Source organism: Haliotis rubra, unplaced genomic scaffold (assembly GCF_003918875.1).
Source record: "Haliotis rubra isolate DU_JTF1 unplaced genomic scaffold, ASM391887v1 Scf35, whole genome shotgun sequence".
Taxonomy (NCBI): domain Eukaryota; kingdom Metazoa; phylum Mollusca; class Gastropoda; order Lepetellida; family Haliotidae; genus Haliotis; species Haliotis rubra.
In genome coordinates this window covers 1695454-1716886 of record NW_025767024.1, presented here as the reverse complement: position 1 = coordinate 1716886, position 21433 = coordinate 1695454, and the positions used below count along the sequence as shown (strand labels likewise).

Sequence of the window (21433 nt, the reverse complement as noted above, 5' to 3'; positions counted from 1 at the left end):
TGATTAAAGTCTGAAAATAAGAAAAAAATGTACCATGCAAAGATTTACGACATGGACTGGATACAAAGTGCATGTTTTATGTTTACCATAAATGTCTTCCACAACAAAACGTGAAATGAAACAGGATTATAACAGCTATGTGAAATACGAAACAAAATACTCTTTTAAACGGTTGTGGGTTTTTACAAAGGCTTGGCGCAGTAAGTATCGTTTTGACACATAGCCAAAAGAAAACACAACAGTCGAAATGCTACTCCGGTGTTGATTTGTATAAGGATATTCAATTTATTATTTTTGTAATTGAGCATATTCCAGAGCTGGCAGGGGTAAGGGATCCAGTTCTTGGAATGACTGACGGAACAGGCGCCAGTGTAGGAATATAACTTCCTCTTTTTTCTTTGTCCGTTTTTGACATAACCCGAGCAAGCGCCAATCTTATCCTAGAGTTCTGGCAGTTGTCAAACAGCGAGATAGGCCAATTTGTACATTTCATTCTGATGTCCAAAACAAATGTATTTCCGACTAACGCGATTCCACCACATCTTGCAAATTTGACTTTCCCATTTAAATCATTTGACGCGTGTCCCCACGAGAGTTATGGCAACTGGTAGTCGCCTCTTCCTATCTAAGATAAACTCGTAAATTCATTAATAATAACGACAGCCTTCCGATCGGATTCTCGATTCAACAGTTTCAGAAGGACGGTGTCTCCTTTTACGTAACAGTTTGTCTGTTGGGTCTGAAATCCATTTCGCTTGACCTGTGGTCATCGTTGAGTTGACAACGCGAGTGCGCGTTCAATAAATCACTTGGACGTAAATCTGTTTAACAAAACTAAATCCTGTCCGTGTGGGAGTGATTCTCAACACCTGCTTTGATTGAGGAAAATTTATTGCACTGTGAAAGAGACGGCCGCTGCCCTAACTATCGAAAAGAAATTTAGGGCCCCCCCGAACTGTTTGGCGATGAATCCCGGCGAAAGTGTCCCACAATGCCAGGCAATCGCCAATCATTCAAGTTTACAAACAATAGAAATATCGTTTTCCAATTTGATGTGTTTATCAGCCTCAGTAGCCGCATGGCAATTATCCCGTGAACGATTTCAATTGCTAAAGGGATACAGTAAATTTCGTGCTCTTTGGCTGTCAACAGTGATTCATAACTCGACGGCGCTGCAAATTGATTGGTCGCTGCTATCACGTGACCTGCCGTGGTAGAGTAGGGGAGGGACTTTATGACTCGAATACAAGAGAAACTCGCTGGGCGAATTATTTACTGCCGATTCGGCCAAAATTAATGGCCATGAGTTCGTTTTTGATGAACCCTAGCTCGTACACAGAGCCGAAATTTCCCCCAACCGAAGAATATACACAATCAAGTTATATACCTACACACGGAGCAGACTTTTACCGTGCCAGTTTCTCGAATTTCGGATACAGTACAAACGGTGAGTCCCATCGGCGTTACGATGAAGGGAAATCACCTAACGGCTCTCCGTTCGCTTGTAACAGCGTACCCCAGGGACCTGCCAACGTCGGGTCGTGTGTTAACGGCTACAGCCAGCCCTCCATGTCCCCCAGCCCTCCGTCCGTTGCCACACACTGCCACCCCCCACCCTCCTCGATATCGACCGGGGGGTCAGGCTCTAGTCCGCCGAATACTTGTGCGCAGGAGAAGAACGGAGGACAGCCTATCATTTACCCATGGATGAGGAAATCACAAACAACCGCAGGTGAGAAATATGTTGCATATTGAAAAAAGTGTCCCAAACAGTTTGGGGAGTCTTATAACTTTCACAAAATGCCATGCTGAGTTGTAACCATAACTTAAAAAGTCCCAGTCTGTTTTGGGAATCAAATACCGTTTATGAATCCCAATGTTTCATTAAACCCCTCACCTGGAAATACCAAAAACATTTCAGATCGATTATGTGTTACAATGTAAAAGTTAAATTGCCTCTCTGTGTCATAAATATTTTTTTTTAAAAAACCCAAATTCTGTAGGCCCTGCGTGAAAAAAAAGCCATAACTAAAATGTCCCAAACATATTAGCGAGTTCAACACCTGATTTAAGATCCTCTGCTTGATGTTATCCCATATGTGAAGAAAGTTTCAAACAGTTTGGTAAATCCAATACCTATTTTGAGACCCAACTCTCAGTCTCACATATCTGAAAATGTCCCAAGATGAGACTGAGATCCCCTGCACAGTGTTGTCCCATACCTGGGAATCTGATATTTCAGTCCCATGTCAGACACAGCATATATCCAAACACAAAAAATCAAATAGTTATAAATATCCTATATGAATACCACTAACATTACTCCATACTCGTGAAGACTAGTACCCATTCACTGTTTAATCTCTATGTTAGACCAATTATTTTTATCAAACAAAGTTAGCTTGTACAAATGCCAAAGAGACCGGTGTGTCTATTCGAGATGTGGTCATTTTGACACGATATCAGTGCAAAAACTATACCTGTCACATATATCTCTAATGATATATAGACGATCATATATCTTCTCATGTTATGAATGCACTGTATATAATTCATGACTCTGTGAGGGACTCACAAACAACATAAGATTGTGTTTCACATTTCATATTTCGTAACTAACTCGCAATACAAAATTACCATAACTGTACAGTACTCCCTGAAGATTCAATGACCAAGTGATCTGCAGTTCCCCCAGACATCCTTCAGTCATATTTTTATATTTCATATTGTAATATATATAATCCATAGTGAACAGTCATTTAATTTAATATTTGAGACAACTGTGAAAACATATATGCTTACTTCAGTTAAAACAGTCAAGGTATTCACTACCGATCTCTAAATATCGATCTCCAGATGTCGATCCATCATAGTGTATAAACTAGCCAGGGCCTCCTTTCACAAAACACTAAGGTGATCGTAAGTCACTAAGGTAACCCTAGTGCAGTGTTAAAGAATGGGAGTTAAGGTTAACCTTAGTAAAGATTGCTTCGTGAAAGGAGACCCAGGAGTGTAGATGACCACCAACACGACCAGGTATGATTGTAAAAACCATGTAGGTAGAATATATATGTCATCAACAGATCATTCCGTCGACACGACCAGGAAAAAACACAACTTTCCTCTCATACCTCTCCAATTTCATTCAAAATCACCCAAATAGGAATGTTTGAAAGGAAAAGCTCAACCACCCTTGAGGTTATACAGAAAGGAAGGCAATTGAAGCCTAGTGTTAAATTTCATTTGTTATCAATGAGAGCACAAGCTCTTTTGTGTCATGTACGCTCTAATGATTATTACTATTGTCTTGTAACAATTAAAACTATTTTCCTAACACATCCCCTCTCACGTGAAACCGATAACCGGATTCCACGTTGTCAGGGATAGACGTGTCCTTGTTATGAAATGTACATCAGCTGATAGAAATTCATGACCATCCCTCAGCCCATCTGTTGTCAGTACACCGTGTTCATTCGTTCTACAATATCACATCCTGTTGCAACGTCAGGTGAGGAATACTTAACGGCTCGATGTCGTCGCGATTACCGACGTTTCCTTGTTTTAGGTAGTTCCGGCATCGTCACCACACCTTGTTCACCTGGCATGTAGTAGCAGTGAATCTACATTACATGCGATATAACATCCTCGTGTGAATGGATGATGATAAATCACTGTGCCTATACACTGTAAACCATAAATGTCAAATCTAATGCTCATTATTATAAACAGGTGACGATGTGTAGTTAAAGCAGACAAATGTGTAACTGTAACTTTTCCATTGTAACATATTATTTGTAAATACAGAATAGAGCATTTGATACCTAAGTAATTATTGTATGTCATCTTTAAAAAAATGTAATTTGATATTATGCAAAATATGTAAAGTAATACACATATTTGACGAAGTTATGATAAAACAAAACGTAATAGCTTAGATCAACATGTGAAATAAACATTGGTTATCTAAATACAGCGATACGTCCTGAGTAAACGTGACTTTGTGTACATTTCACCCTGTTGTTCAACAATAGATTTCCGTAAACAATCGACCTCGTTATATGGAACAGCGATTTGTTTTTCAGCAATAATTGAAAGTGTACATATATGATAACACATTTTATTCTAACCATATAAATATGCACAATATTTGTGAATCAAGTTGAATATGTAGAAGTTAGTAATTTATTATGCAAAATGCTTGTGTGTACAGTAATGTTGATGCAAGATAGGTTTAAAAACGGTTGACAAATCACAAAATGATTATGTTTCCTTCTTTGAAAATAGTGATAATATCGACACGAAGGATTATATTTACATGTACACAGGTTCATCAGTGGTACACAATCATTTAAGTATCAAACCTGTGTCTATGCCCAACCTATTCGTAGTCCAACCTATTCGTAAGCCAAACTACCATAAGTCCAACAACCTATCCTAAGTCTAACCAGTTCACTGTTCTCCCAACCAAATCCCAAACATATACCACAAACCATAAACACAGCAAAAGCGAACGTACTCCCTACACGACAAACAGCTAAGCACTTTGGCACGCGTCGTGGTCTAGCTGCCGTCTTATTATCGCCGCTAACGGTGTATTCACGGATATAGTGCCGAGGAATCTATTCATGAGCGTTATAGAAGCCTTAGCGTATCCAACTCAATATAAACATACACACCCAAGCGTAACACATCACGGTTTCATAGCACAGATTAACCGATCTGATAATTAACTGACATCGGACCCGAAAGACGTAGCTACACTTGTTCCTCAAGCTTTATATAGAGCCTCCCAATGCAGGGTCTTATGCCATCTTGTTTTTTTTTTCTTGCCCTACTTAATTTGCAGTCACAATAACGAGCTGTTTCTAACAGGTTACACTGTCTGGGCGATTAGACGTCGCTAATTCCTCATCTCAGGCTGTTTCAACGGATAAACGAGAACTGCTTGATGGATAGTTCCAATCGCTGGCATTACGGCTCTCGCTGTTATTGCGAGTCGATAGTTAGGCGAGGTTATGAATTAGTAATAAAATCAATACACAAGGAGTTAGTAATGAAAAAAGGATTGATGGAATCTGCACGACTGTTTTTTTAAGTGTTGCATCTGCCACCTGGAGAATGGGAATGTGCTAATTTGATAGGATTGTCAACGAGAGCCGCGACAACGGTAAATATTAATGACACGTCGGTTTATTTTATAAGTTATTGCTTTCGTTAGCGAACTACTTCTCCATTACTCAACAGGTGAAAAACACGTGACATAAATCACACAATGCTATATTCATCATGTTGATTTTTAAGTTTCCTATTTTCGATTAACATTTACATTCATTGTTATTTTACTTCTATTTAAATTACGGGGATATTCTTGAGGCACGGATTAGGAATAATCAAGAGCTACGGCTGAAGAGCGAGCAGTTTTAGCCTTAGGCTAATCACACACTATAAAGCGAGACATATATCATGTAGCTGTTCCCGTCTAAGGCTTCATTTCCAGACTATTTAATGGTTTTTGCGGTCTCGTTTCCGACCGAGAAACATGCGAGAGTTTAATTTAAATCAACAGTTGAATTGTAAGCATCGTAAAACTAACTCTGTTATCTCTTAACCAGGAATCGCTGATAAATACATGGTCCAAAATTAATTTTGTTCCAAGGTTTAAACAATAGCCAATTCAAGCGCGATATCTAAACCCACATTTTACTGATATTGGATTTTGTTTGGAAAATGGAATCGGCATCAAAGTTCACCCAAAGTTCACGTAAATTCAAGTATGGCGCTGTTGCAAACTATGAATAAAATATTTCAATACAATTGTCAATAGTTTTCAGGTTATGTTCATTTGAAATGTACAAGCGTATATTGTGAAATGTCACACTCTCCCCGCCGTGAAATCAACACTGTGTTTCCGCTGTGGACGTTTAAATGTATTCGACAGATACACATTTTGAAATGTGTTACACGTTATTACTCCCACCGTGAAGCAGCTCAATCAAACGTAAGTTGTAAAATTAATCTCTTTATTTGATTAATGGCTTTATATTTTGTAACCGGGGATGACAACACGCTGCCTGTTGTTTGAAATAAACATTCATGAGCTAGAGCACGCTTATATTCATATTAGGCCTAAATATTTCAGATTTATGACATCTGATGAAAAATGACTTCATCCAATAAAACCTGCGAATGTTAATAGTGTGTAAAGTAGGGGATACGAAAAGTATAATCATGAAAAGAATAGAAATGAATCGGTCGAAATGATTTATTGTGGGCTGAAGTCGAGACAATGAATTTGTCATTTTGGGGTGAGAAATGTTCATTGTTAAATGTGTATGATGTACTAAGATCGGCTTGTATTCTACAAATGAAACAGTTAATGGTCATGTGCTATTAGTAGACATACTTTTTCAGACCTCTCTGCTTGTTAATATTCCTTTGTCCCTTCTCCAAACGTATCGATATCTTATTGAAATCATCTGCTTCTCTCCTCAGATATATCCGATATATCCTCTCTCTTATAGGACACATGTGCTTTTCTTTTCCTTCTTTCTAAGAATACATCCTCTTTCCTCTCACACAATACATCACCTTCTCCTTTTCCTTTGTCACAGGATACATCCTGGCATCTCTTTCCTCTCTCAAAGAATACATCCCCGTCTATCTTTCCTCTCACACAATACACCACCTTCTCCTTTCCTTTGTCACAGGATACATCCTGACATCTCTTTCCTCTCTCAAAGAATACATCCCCGTCTATCTTTCCTCTCACACAATACATACATCACCTTCTCCTTTCCTTTGTCACAGGATACATCCTGGCATCTCTTTCCTCTCTCAAAGAATACATCCCCGTCTATCTTTCCTCTCACACAATACACACAATACACCACCTTCTCCTTTTACTTTGTCACGGGATACATCCTGGCATCTCTTTCCTCTCTCAAAGAATACATCCCCGTCTATCTTTCCTCTCACACAATACACACAATACACCACCTTCTCCTTTTCCTTTGTCACAGGATACATCCTGGCATCTCTTTTCCTCTCTCAAAGAATACATCCCCGTCTATCTTTCCTCTCACACAATACACCACCTTCTCCTTTCCTTTGTCACAGGATACATCCTGGCATCTCTTTCCTCTCTCAAAGAATACATCCCCGTCTATCTTTCCTCTCACACAATACATCACCTTCTCCTTTTCCTTTGTCACAAGATACATCCTGACATCTCTTTCCTCTCTCAAAGAATACATCCTCGTCTGTCTTTCCTCTCACACAATACACACAATACATCACCTTCTCCTTTTCCTTTGTCACAGAATACATCCTGGCATCCCTTTCCTCTCTCAAAGAAAAAATCCCCGTCTATCTTTCCTCTTACACAATACACCACCTTCTCCCTATCCTTTGTCACAGAATACATCCTGGCATCTCTTTCAACGCTTACAGAATACACTCCTGTCTCATAGACTACATCACCGTCCCTCTACACTCTCTCACAGAATACATCCCCCGTCTACCTTTCCTCTCTCACAGAATACATCCCCTCTGTACACTGTATCTGCCACAGTACATCCATTCCCGTAGCTTTTCTCTATCACAGAATACATCACTGTATCTCTACACTCTCTCCCATAATGCATTCCCGTCACTTTTCCCTCTCTCACAGAAGACATCACCGTCTATCTTTCTTCACTCACAAAATATAGCGCTGTCTCTTTTTCATCTCTGAGCCATCATATTTGACCATACATGCATCTTCCCCTATAATATAGTACCTCCCCGTCTCTCTTCCATGACTTCTTACCCGTGAAGGTCCGGGTTAGAATATTGATCTTCAGTAACCCATGCTTGTCGTAAGTGCGACTAACGGGATCGGGTGGTCAGTCTCGCTGACGACTTGGTTGACACATGTCATCGGTTCCCAACTGCGCAGATCAATGCTCATGCTGTTGATCACTGAATTGTCTGGTCCAGACTCAGTTATTTACAGACCGCCGCCATATAGATGGAATTTTGCTGAGTGCGCTGTAAAACTACACTCACTCACTCCATGACTTCTACATAAATACCCTTCTTCATCTTACATGTTCATATCTCTTACCATGGACGACACCGTAGTTGTATCTTCCTGTTACATCAACAACACCTCCGTCTGTCTAGTCTGTTGTCCAGGGGACACAGTTGCCTTTACGTCTAGTCATCTAACGCCCAGTTACAAGTTCAAAAGAGTCGTATCACATTAGTTGACTAAATGAGAACTGGAACTAGTTTGGACTGAAGCTTGCACGTGTTGAGAATGATGCAATGTGAAGATAACGGATCTTTTGACTGTTACTCTGTGTTATATGTAGATGGGAGCCTGCTACATCTACTGGTGGGGTGGTGGGGTAGCCAAGTGGTTAAAGCGTTCGTTCGTCACGCCGAAGACCCGGATTCGATTCCCCACATGGGGATGTGTGAAGCCCATTTCCGGTGTCCTCTGTCGTAATATTGCTGGAATATTGCTAAAAGTTGCGTAAACCTAAACTCACCCACAGGTATTGGTCAAGACGGGTCAAGTGCATTTTTGCATCATTTACAGGAATTCCGGTGTTGTACCATTATGGTCCCATTATTTCTCAGGCCACCCCGCCTCCCTTGGTCTTATTCACATGCCTCCTCTTTCAGACCGGGCAAGCTGTCCTTTGAAAGGAAGGATTATATCTCTCAACTTCCATGGAAACATATCTCTTCCTTTCATCTTCCTCTTCCTAAGATGCCTTCTCTTCATCTATCATTTATACACAGCCTTCGCTCATGACCTTCATCTTCCCTACCATACTCCCTCATTCACGGGCATCCATACGCCATACGCTACAACTAAAAACACACTATAAGTGTTCTGTCAATCCTGGTAAAAGTTACCTGACCATGCATCTACGAATGACACATATCATCACCATAAACGTAAGTACCACAAAGAAACATACCCATCCTCCTCCCTGACCACCAATCAGCTGAGACCATTGACACTCAACCTTAATGCACAAGCCATGAAATATGACACTGAAACTGACAACGCCAATCAAGATGTATATATCACCAATCAGTCCGGCCGTCAACGTCACCTGACTCTATTTAACATGTCACCTGAAATGTACAAGGTAAAAAGCACAGCATTCACAGATAACCATCCGCATCTAATGGGCAATCAACATTGTTGTCCTAAGGCCAGGATCATCTTACAAGAAGGTATGGTTATATTTGTGGCATGTACCTCCGACACACATAGCATACACATAGCATACACACGCATAACAATCGCACTCTCCTCACATTACCGTTATGGCGATTGCAAAGTAGATAGGCATTCTCATGGGCAGAAGGAAGGCTCGAGTGAGTGAGTGAGTTTAGTTTTACGCCGCACTCAGCAATATTCCAGCTATCTGTAAATAATCGAGTCTGGACCAGACAATCCAGTGATCAACAGCATGAGCATCGATCTACGCAATTGGGAACCGATGACATGTGACAACCAAGCCAGCGAGCCTGACCACCCGTTAATCGCCTCTTACGACAAGCATGGGTTACTGAAGGTTCATTCTAACCCGGACCTTCACGGGTCAGGAAGGCTCGAAGTTGTGGTCCAATTTCATTCGAAATTACCTTCGACCTAAGTAAACGTGTCATCATTTACCGTTATGACAATGTGCGCTGTTCGCTGAATGGCAAGAAACTGTCTGTTGGGAACATTGTCTGGAGGGTTGAGGATATATTTGATCGTAGTGTTGTGGTACTGATTATTATCGCTATAGGTATAGTTTGTTTGTTTGTTTGTTTGTTTGTTAACGTCACATCCAGCAATATTCCACTTAAGCGACGGTGGTATAGAAATTCGAGTTGATAATCCAGTGATCATCATATTTCTAACCTAGACGCGAGCACGATCGAGCAATCCTGTAAGTCTCCTCATATGACAAGCATTATTTACTGATCATTGCATACTAGGATCTGAATGGGGGGATAACATTTTGTAATCTGATCTATAACAAAATCGATGCAAACACAAATCCTCTTCGAACAGGAGTCGCATTGGAATCCGAACCCCAAAATTCGTTGAGACGAGCTAACCTTTATCTGCTGTGCTACGAAACAGGCTTAATGGTCAATATAATGTCAGGGTGGAGTCTGAGCTCTTAAGATGACATATTCATACAGATAGAAAAATATACTCATAATAGAAGACAGTCGGGACCAGAGAGAAAAAAATGGGAAAAAACAGGTTTGACCACTTGGAAAGTTTCTACTTGGTGAGACATCGCTGTACATACAAAGTTCGAACGAAAACGAAAACTGTATGACTTCAACATTTACTCCGTTGAAATTGACCACAGTAACTGCAATGTACAACTGGTTGTCACTGACATCTGTCGATCATATTAGTGTTGAAACTGGCAATCAAATGAGTACATGTTAATGTCAGATATACCTAATATGCCTAACCGGACATAACACATGCTTGGCAGTTTACCTAACGACAAGGAAGTAGAATCATTGTCATCATCATAATAATACCTTACTGGTGACATGTGCGTATTGATGATGGTCGTATTCACGTAATGAGCCAACCAGGAAATAACAACACACGCAACAATTACCTAGAAAAAAACCCGGTTTACTTACGCAAGATGAATTGGAGGACAACAACGACCAACTCCGTGCAGCGATTCAGTGCAGCCTGAACTATTTGCGAGCTGAACTATTAGCATTGTCAGGGGTTATTGTCTGGCCTCACGGTTACTCTTCGCCATAGAAAGACAATGAAAGGTGGTACTTGTTTGTACCCTGCCTGGATCTCAGTATTGCTGGGGTAGAGCAGAGACTGCCTCGGTGTCTGTGTTAAACTGTGGTATGTCAGTGGGTCGGGACTATCAAAGTGCCCTTAGTCATGAAAAGTAGTAACACAAACAGATACACGCACTCACGCACGTTGAGTATAGATGCAATAATCCTTAATGCGATGTTCAACCCCACCTCACCTCAGCTCTTAAGCAATATATAACCATTTGTATTTCTTTTAAAACAAAATGTCAGCGTTGTTGATTAATAACTACTTATTTTTTTACATTTTGGACATAACTGCTATGAATTGACGCGTTTTTGTTTAAGTGTGAAATAGGTTTTCATTTCTGGCGTAAAAGCTAAGATTGTTCTTTCCCCTTTTGTCAATGAATGTCAGGAAGTTAGGAAAAATGTGTTAGTTGTTGAATTCCTGAAGAAAAGAAATAGTCGACAGCAACATTCTCTATTCTCTCCATATTCCGTTTGAAGGAATTTGAACTTAGATCTTGAACAGTAGATGTGGCAGGTTTATTACTTACACTAGTCATGTGATAGATAACCGTACAGCAACTGGTTGAGGCATTGGCGTGGCATTTACATAGCATTTGAGTCTCTGCTACCTATTTCTCTATTAGTCGAGTTCTTGCAAATTGATATATATATCTTCAAGAATACCTAAAATGATGTGTACTTCGAGACGAACGATCTCAGAACTAACTGACTGACTGAGTTTGGTTTTACGCCGCTTTTAGCAATATTCCAGCAACATCACGGCGGGGGACACCAGAAATGGGCTTCACACATTGTACCCATGTGGGGATTCGAACCCGGGTCTTCGGCGTCACGAGCGAACGCTTTAACCACTAGGCTACCCCACCGCCCCCAGAACTAACAATAATCCAAAGGAATCTTACAGTTACATAATGTAAAACATAATGTAAAGTTCGAGTTAACCAGGTGATCCGACAGGAAAAAGGTTTTAAAGTGTATATATGAAATTGTAGCCATTATGAAGTGATGTTTGCCTGATACCGCCGCCATATAGCAGGAATATTGCTGAGTGCGGCGTAAAACTCAACTCACTCACTGTTTGCCTGATATTACCATTGATGACGAGTATGTAGGTTTGGTGAAGGGGAATGAATGAATATTGCTTTGCGCCGTTACAGCAATTTTCCAGCTATTCGCGACAGGTTTCATGTAAGGTTGCTTTGAACGGTTTTCCAGATACATCACGGCGTGTCTGTCTTATGTGGGAGGGAAACCCGAAGTAATGCAGGTCTAGTTTCAAAATGCCAATAATATAAGAACGCACACAACTAGTACCCGTAGTTCGATGTCGTCTTTAGATGCCGATTGCTTCTCAAATAATCTGTCAGATGTCTACGATCTGTAATCAGCAATCAGTATTTATTACATGTGCTCATTTTGATAGCATTTACAATATATTGACAAGCAACTAACATTTGAAGTCTTCTTGCTACAAACTGTTACTCCCTCTTATCAATGAACATATTCACAAAACCCAACGGTTGAAATAACGACCAGCTGATAAATATTCACGCCGTGTATATAAACACCTCTCCTTTGGAATGATCCGCTTAAGATAGCTTTAATAATATCCGACATTTAAAAACAATATTTTAATTCACAAATATATTGTTAATAACATGATTAATCCTGCTTAATTATCCTACGTCCCCAACGAAAACCCCCTGGTGTATTACACATGAAATTGATACGACTTCATAAAAGAATAATATGATATTCACCATGAGATTAAATTGTGATGCCAAGCGTGATACACGCCGGGGTGTTGTAATAATAAATACCCCTGCAGGCTTGTCGGAACTGATAAAAGCCTTGGCGGCCATGTAATGAATTAGCAATACCATCTCCAGCACTCGCTGATGGTGACACTAACATGTTGAAAAAAGTCTTTGTTTCGAGATGGCGTTTCAGATAATCAACGAATATTGTCGTGTATAGATAAAGTCGGTCACAATAACTCATGAATATATTTCAACATTTTATAAAGCATGTGTTATGGTTTGTTTTTTTATTTAAAGTCAGAGGTTGATCTTTATAAAAGTTGATATTTTGATTCCGAACGAAATATGAGTAACCTGTTACCCGACTTGTAAAAGGGTAGTAGGTATCAGTATGCAACTTAATTTTGACTCAAGGTTGTGAGGCAGACTTTGAGGATGTTTCTGAAAATATGACTTTATATTTATAGGTATATATCGTCTGTCCCTCTATAAGCCAAACACAACGTATCGAACGATCAACAGGCGGTTTTATGATATCCCCAAATATCGATACTTAAGTGTGCGATTGCAACGCTGATATCAGTGACAGATTACTGTAGCGACACGTTTATTTAAAACAAACATTAAATAGATATTTTATACACATTCTGTAACAAAAAACACATCCGAAAAATCCTCAGCAAATCGAAAATACCGCAAGGCTGTGAAAAATAGACAGATTCTCTGAAAAGATGATCTATTAAATATTTTTGTTTTAAATTATTCATTTCATTGACTAAATGTCTCTTTTGAACGTTCATTAATACACGATTGTCTAGTATAATCAAATTTCATAAAATGCACAGTTCATATAGCGATTGAACTCAACCAGATAAATCGTCCAGACGGTTGGTGTGTCAATGTGTGTGGGGCTGCGTAGTCAGCAATATTACAGCCATATCACGATGTCCTGTAAATAATCACAAGACATTTCAATTGTTGATGTCATGAGCAACGACTAACAATCCACTGATCAACATAATGAGCATCGATCTAAGCAATGTGTTGACAAAAACATGCATTAACCAAGTCAGCGAGCCTGACCAAAGGGTCTCCTTTGTCGCCTCTTACGACAAGCATGGGTTGCTGAAGACCAATTCTAACCCGAATCTTCACGGGTCAGACTTGTAAGGAGTGAGTGAGTGAGTTGGGTTTTACACCGCTTTTAGCAATATTCCAGCAATATCACGGCGGGGGACACCATAAATGGGCTTCACACATTGTACCCATGACTTGTAAGGAGATCATATATATATTTGTTCTTATGGAGTAGAAACCTATGTTCTAAACAATACCTCCATGGTTTGCTGAAGACAAATTCTAACCCCGCTTTTTGTCTGTGCTTGCTTGTACAATAGAAGGGCCCTGGTAGTTACCCCAACTATTCATTGGTATCCCTTTTTGAAATATGTTTGAACTTTCTTCCCTTGAAGCACTATTAGACACAACATGAATAATTCAACAAACCCAACAAAATTAAATCTAAACCTTATTTTAAAGCTGATATGCCTTAATTGCATTTACTTTTCTTTTTTATCAATAGACCGTAAGACAGCACCGTAGAACAGGTCATCATGTTTCGTTAAGTGGGGGAATATTATGCGACGCGGCTGACTGGAAATTATTGACTCCAACGGTTAAATCATGTTCGAAAGTAATTTTTCCTAATGGTGAACGCCATTCTGGAGGTCCTATAATTCTATAGTGTTTGGAAGTGGATATACGTCCGGTGTTTGGCAACATGTGCATAAAGTAGATTGATTTCACATAAAACACAATGCAGCTTTTTATCTACAACGTAAGTTAATAACTTTGACATTGATTCAATGCACTTGATCGCAAGTACACATAGCATCAAATGTCTCGTATGCATGAGAAATATCAATGATATATACCACACAACATGCCAGCTCAAATATACACGGGTGCTCAATTACAAACAGGGTTTGAAATCTATTGATGTTTATTTCAATACGCCGCTAAGATTACACCCTCCAGTGTTTAACTAAACATGTTTAAACGCCATCAGCTGTGACGTGTCAATATCACAAGGACTATATCCGAACCAGGATATCAAACACATTTATCAAAGTTTCCCCAGCTTATTGCGATGTAGATATTGTCTAAACCGACAGTGAGGTTGAAATCCAAACTCGCTGTCAATGATGACAATGATGTCAATATGAAATCGACAACAGATCTTAGCTTACAAGAGCATGAATCTTTTATTGGTTGAGTTTCGCGTCTGTGAAATTCTATTAGATTCAATTCTCCCCCGTGGAGATCTAAAAGTGCTGGGTGTTCACGAGAAACAAAAATCATCAGTTAGCGTTGTCTGTGAACTCATGCGTATTATTTAGGGAATTAAGGGCATATCAAATTTGGATAATTGATTTCAGATGTCCAGGGGGTGTTACTTCAAAAGAATATGATCATAAATATACAGTTTTGGTAAAAGGAAATTTTTCATCCGTTTTTAATATCGTTTAAAGCTTTATAAAATGAAGTAATATTTTTATATGATTCGGCATTCATTACACAATTGGGTGTGCGAAATAACGAATATCGTGAAACGACTCGACATTTCTATCATCATGTTTTGAAATATATCTGTCAAGTACAACAGCGACAGGCTCATTTTGATAATACGGTAATAATTACGAATTCTTTTTCAAATTGATATCATGTTATTTAAGAAATTTTGCAACAATAAATCACCTCCAGGACGCCGGTAAAGGAATATTCAATTAATGTTAAGCATAACTAAATATGTCGTTTTGTCATAATTATAAGGATGTAAGGAAATATGGCCACTGGTCACTTTAGGGGTGACTGATGGCGGATAGCAGTTATATAATTAAAGAAGTATTCTACTCAAGAGTTAAAGAACTACATATTTCTTCTTGCGACTACAGTTAATCTGTCGTGTCATAAATAGCAGTCGTGTTCTTTAACTTCTAATGAGGAGTATAGTTCTTTCCTTCATGACGCGCTGTCTACATCGGATGCTTTCTCAACCATGTGATATGAACCATAGGCCCAAGTTACAAAACCATCATCATCATCCTCATCATCATAATCATCCTCATCATCCTCATCATCATAATCACCATCATGATGAATGAGGAAATGTTACATCATAATGGAATTCACTTATTATCATTGCTTGATATACCCGTTATGACAATTCATTAACATTCCATTTTCAGCTCTGTACAATGAAATGACATTATGTGTTGTTGGAAAGTTAGATTTAGACATATATGCAAATATGTTCATGAATTACACATATTCCAAACAAGTACAAACTGTTTTATACTGTGTTTTATAAAAAGAATACACAGCCTATCGTTTCTATTTCCCCTTATTTCTACCGTTACGTTTTGTATATGTGATATAAAGTGCGAGCGATAAAACGGTATTCTGCCATGCTTGATGGTTACTGAAAACAAAGCAAGGATGGTAAGGTAGTGATGTTGTTGTGAGCTGTCATGATTGTGAGCTATATCTCAAGTTTGATGTATCGAGTAAATTTTTCGTCAAATCCAATTCCAAAATGAACACTTACTTCTGACGGTCAGTATACATCTTTACTGGGAGGACCCTAGACTAACAACTAGTCTCTGAAATGAACATATTTTACTGAAAAAAGTTCATAGTAAAAAAAAAATATAATGAAAAGGAGCCCTGAGACTTTCTTCATTTTCAGGCTCCCCATGAGTTAATATTAAACACTAGTGACAGCTAGAGATCAACTGATAATTACAAGCCATATTCTGGCTTGTGAATTCAGCAGATTGGTACAGACCCTGAAGCTGAGGAAATCTAGACTTGCCACATTTTCTAGACTTGTGTGGGCTTTCTTGGATATATTTGCTTCAGGGTCTGTACGACAGACTAGGAGGACCCGTCTATGATTATTTCCAAAAATGTAGATATAGAGTTCAGCCACAAGAAGATGCTCTCACTTCGCGAAGCCAAATGTTTTTTGTGTGTATTTTTTAAATGAATCAGTGTCTCTTTTATTACTTAATAACTACATTGATTCCGAACTATAAAAGTCAGACGTTTACAGTACTGTCCACATTCAGCTATATTGCATAATAATAATAATAATAATAATAATAATGATAATAATAATAAATATACTTTGCATAGAATACATAGATTCAAGTATGTCAATAAGTACTTCAAAATATGTTTATAATATTCAGCGCATGTTTCCTGCGTTAATTAAACTTTTCATACTTTAATAAATAACTTCATTATTTTTAATTTTGATTTTAGATCATAAGATAAGTCGGGCGAATTCAAGCTGTTTACATCACTGGTAGTCAGTATTAACATGTATTGGGTATCGCCAAAGGGTGGAAGATGGGCTCAAACGCGAACCGCACGTAAGAAAAGCGACACCCCCAGCCCCGTGGCCACCCATGTTGCGCAGTCCAGTGTTTCCGTATTTCCGATTTAAGTAATTTTTTTATTTGCATAAATAAAATTCAGAACGTGAAATTTATGAAGACAGCTATGTATCTGCTTGGCATGTGATGATTTGCATAAGACGCCCGCAGGTGTAGGAATTCTGCCTCAAGAACAATGGGCAAGCGTTGAAACCTGTCACAGATATGCATTGTCATTGACGCAGCGAGGCAAACATCCTAATGTGAAGTAAATGAGGTAGGGAATATAATATAATATAATATAATATAATATAATATAATATAATATAATATAATATAATATAATATAATATAATATAATATAATATAATATAATATAATATAATATAATATAATATAATAAATATAATAATATAAATACAATACAATACAATATAATACAATACAATACAATATAATATAATATATGCACCCGTTTCAATTCACCAACTCATGATGTTGATCACTGGGTTGTCTGGTCCAGACACGATTATTTACAGACCGCTGCCATATAGCTGGAATACTGCTGAGAGCGGCGTTAAACAACATACCAACTAACAAGATTCACCAAATGAATGCACATGGCGCTGCTTTATTATTTTACCTTGGTCAGTTTGCCCTAGAATTGTATTCTGAACTCCCTTGGGAGCCCAGAAACTCTATTACTTATCTCATATGCATCCTACCGGGTACCCAGCAGATATAACAGCTGTGGGAAAGTCACTAAGGAGACACTAAGCGTGTTACACAGGCTTCAATTAGTGTATTTACTATGTATATTTGATCACTTGTGAATGGTGTTTTCGGAGGTGTTATTGTGAGATAGCGAATAATGGTTTCTCCACTTTTCTCAACAATAGTTCAGGAATATCACAGCGGTAGACACGATCAATGGGCTTCACGTGTTGTTCTCATGTTGGAACTCAAGCCCTGGTCTTCTTTGTTAACAGTCAGGAATTCACCACTTGGTCAGCGTTAGCGTTGAAATCAATAAACTAAATTGTTTATCGACACGTGGTGTTTAGCACGCTACATTATATCGACACAGGCACTTTCGTCAAGCGCTGTTAAGGTACTTCAGTGGGAAGCTCACATCTTTCTAGAAAGCGATCCTATCGCCAAGTCTGGATCTGTCACAGAAAGCGGACTTACAGCTCCACTGTCCCCGAGCCATTGTACTATAGGGTATAGGTACAGAAAGCGATCTCAGTGCTACGTCAGTTGTAACTCCTTACAATAGGGCAATGTTACAGAGAGCGATCTCAGTGCTACGTCAGTTGTAACTCCATACAATAGGGCAACGTTACAGAGAGCGATCTCAGTGCTACGTCAGTTGTAACTCCATACAATAGGGCAACGTTACAGAAAGCGATCTCAGTGCTACGTCAGTTGTAACTCCATACAATAGGGCAACGTTACAGAGAGCAATCTCAGTGCTACGTCAGTTGTAACTCCATACAATAGGGCAACGTTACAGAGAGCAATCTCAGTGCTACGTCAGTTGTAACTCCATACAATAGGGCAACGTTACAGAGAGCGATCTCAGTGCTACGTCAGTTGTAATTCCATACCATAGGGCAACGTTACAGAAATCGACCGCTACTTTGCTCCGCCAGTTTCAATACCATCTAAAAACTTTTCACACAACTGACACAAATTAAAAGTATGATCTTGAATCATTTCATCGTAAGGTGGACCAGTTTGTATTATTGCAATTGTGTGTAGAACTCCACCATTACCCATAGTACGTAGTTGCTTTATTCCGCGCCAGTGTTTAACTGTGATCTATGGCCTCGAATAGAGCTATGTCATCATACAGTAACATTAACTTGACACAACGCAGACAATCATCATAAAAGAAGACAGATTAGAGTATATTTTCATTGTTTCTTTATTAAAATGTACTTGGAGTTTGAGTGACGGGTGTGTATGACAGTTTTAATGATGGTGTCAGAGTTAGTCAACACCGGGTTTGTCAACGTCACCGCAGAACGAGGGCCAAGTGTAATAAACACTTTCATTGATAGCTTCACAGATGAACTGAGTTTTTTTTCCAAAAGAAAGGAAATCTCGACATGACGCCGCGTCGGAACATAAAATATTAAAATTTATGTAAAGAAATTATGATTTTATTCTGATTCAAGATCGTAAAAAATTAGGTCTTATTTTAGCCGTTTTTATATGACATGTTTATTTGTATCAGCTGCTGCATTTTGATAAATATGATTTTTATATCATATGATTTATGAAGTCAAAGTATCTTTGCCAGGATAATCTGTTTATTAATAAATCAATAAAGTTATTTAGTATTTAAACACAAGTCAGTGATCGATAGAATGAGCAAAACAAGTCGATAGTTATTGTAATGTGTCCAAAAATGTATTTTTTTATTTACTAATCAATCTCAAATTGTATATAATAATTCATTATTTATTTATTTCACTGTACACCCGTGAAGATCCGGGACTTCAGTAACCCATGTTTGTCGTAAGAGGCAACTAACGGGATCGGGTGGTCAGGCTCGCTGACTTGGATGACACATGTCATCGTATCCCAGTTGCGTAGATTGATGCTCATGCTGTTGATCACTGGGTTGTCTGGTCCAGACTCGATTATTTACAGACCGCCGCCATATAGTTGAAATATTGCTGAGTGCGGCGTTAAACAACAAACAAACAAACAAACAAACCTTTCACTGTACACAACACTGGCACGGTGTTGACAAACATTGTGTGTAAAAATCAATGTTTTTCAGTACATAAAAATTATATTTCGGTTTAAAAATATTATCGAAAAGAGATTCCAATAACCAAACGACATATCCGCTATAAGAACAATCCATTGTACGATTCCGACTATATCATAAGTATGTGTTGATGACTATCGAATAGTGATGTTATAAAGTGAGTTAAGATTTAAAGTCACATCGGCAATATGTTATAAAGTGGATCCTGGTGGCTCACAAACACATTCACACCTATATTGTAAAATAAACACAGACGTGGGATAGACTACTTATGCAACATGTAATATCTAAAGACATTTTTTAAGTTACTTTTAATATTTAACACAGTTTCAAACAACTGAAACAAACGTAGTTACAAAATCAAAGCAATTCCACACTAACAGTTTCAGAGTCTCATAAAATGAGGACATTATTAATAATCCTTTCCATTTTATTTCGGAAATGAAAATATTTTTCATTTGGTTAAAGGATAACAGAGAGCAAATTTTCTTCCACTTCACAGACTTAATTTTAGTTTCTGCAAAACCGGAATTCAGAATCCTTCTAGCTTTCTGGGAAAAATGTGCGGAACCATGTCGAATTGCACATTAAATATTTATGAAGTGTTTTCAAGATTTCAATTTCATTTCAGGCTCGGGAACAGTGTCTTTGATGCCAGAGTCGAAACGGAACCGAACTGCCTACACGCGCCACCAAATCCTGGAACTTGAGAAGGAATTCCATTTCAACAGATACCTGACAAGGCGGAGACGAATTGAGATCGCTCACACGCTGTGTTTATCCGAAAGACAAATCAAAATCTGGTTCCAGAATAGGAGAATGAAATGGAAGAAAGAGCACAAGCTCCCCAACACTAAAACCAGAATGTTGGACAATGGTCTTGATTCAAAGGGAAACACAATAGACTTATCCCACACGGATTTGACGGCTATCTGACATCATTTCGATCATATTGCATGTCTAATTCATGACCTCTAGTGCTCATTGCATTTCCCAAAGAGATATCATTCACACCACACCGTGTCTCATTTCATGTTATTTATGTTATTTCACATGTATATTTCTTCAGATGTTTTTTTCACGTCCATGAGAATATGAATATATGATTATTACTCTGATACATTTTACGTGTGATTTGTGCGCCATTCACGAATTCGGTTGATAGTTGGACGAGTGAGTGAGTGAAAGGGTGAGTTGATGGACAAGTGGGTGGGCGAGTGGATACATGTATATTATTCGCACTTTGCTAAAGATCAAATCATGGATTCAACAGAAAACAATCATGTGGGGTCAAATTTGGTTTAAATATCTAAACTTATTGTAAACATGGATGCTAGGGTTCAGTATGTCATTGCATCTTGTGGATCCCATACCTGCTATAGACAGGTGTTGTATACTTGTCAATGACTCGTTCCATGATTTTCAAAATGGTTTATTGGTGCCATGAAAACCATTTTTATGGCTACTCATGTATCAAGTGCATAAGGTTAGATTAAAGTGGCTGTTTGCCTAAAGAGGGGTTACCATATTATTATTTATCCACTTTTAAATGGGTACAATTTCAAATTACGTTTAAGTAAAGTTGTGAATTTTTGTGATCCTTAGCAAAGTGT

General features: G+C 38.5%; 1 protein-coding gene across 1 annotated transcript; it reads left to right on the top strand.

The window, feature by feature from the left end:
- Positions 1-1208: 1208 nt before the first annotated feature.
- On the top strand, positions 1209-20938 carry LOC124284998 (homeobox protein Hox-D4-like). Its single transcript, XM_046721138.1, has 2 exons — positions 1209-1732; positions 20452-20938. Exons 1-2 carry the CDS (start codon positions 1297-1299, stop codon positions 20754-20756), a joined length of 741 nt encoding a protein of 246 aa, XP_046577094.1. The 5' UTR covers positions 1209-1296; the 3' UTR covers positions 20757-20938.
- Positions 20939-21433: the final 495 nt, after the last annotated feature.

Bases quoted from the DNA above. Each gene is read 5' to 3' on its own strand.
- LOC124284998 (XM_046721138.1), top strand. From the start codon at position 1,297: ATGGCCATGAGTTCGTTTTTGATGAACCCTAGCTCGTACACAGAGCCG. The intron at 1,733-20,451 runs GTGAGAAATATG...ATTTCATTTCAG, and splicing joins GAAATCACAAACAACCGCAG to GCTCGGGAACAGTGTCTTTG.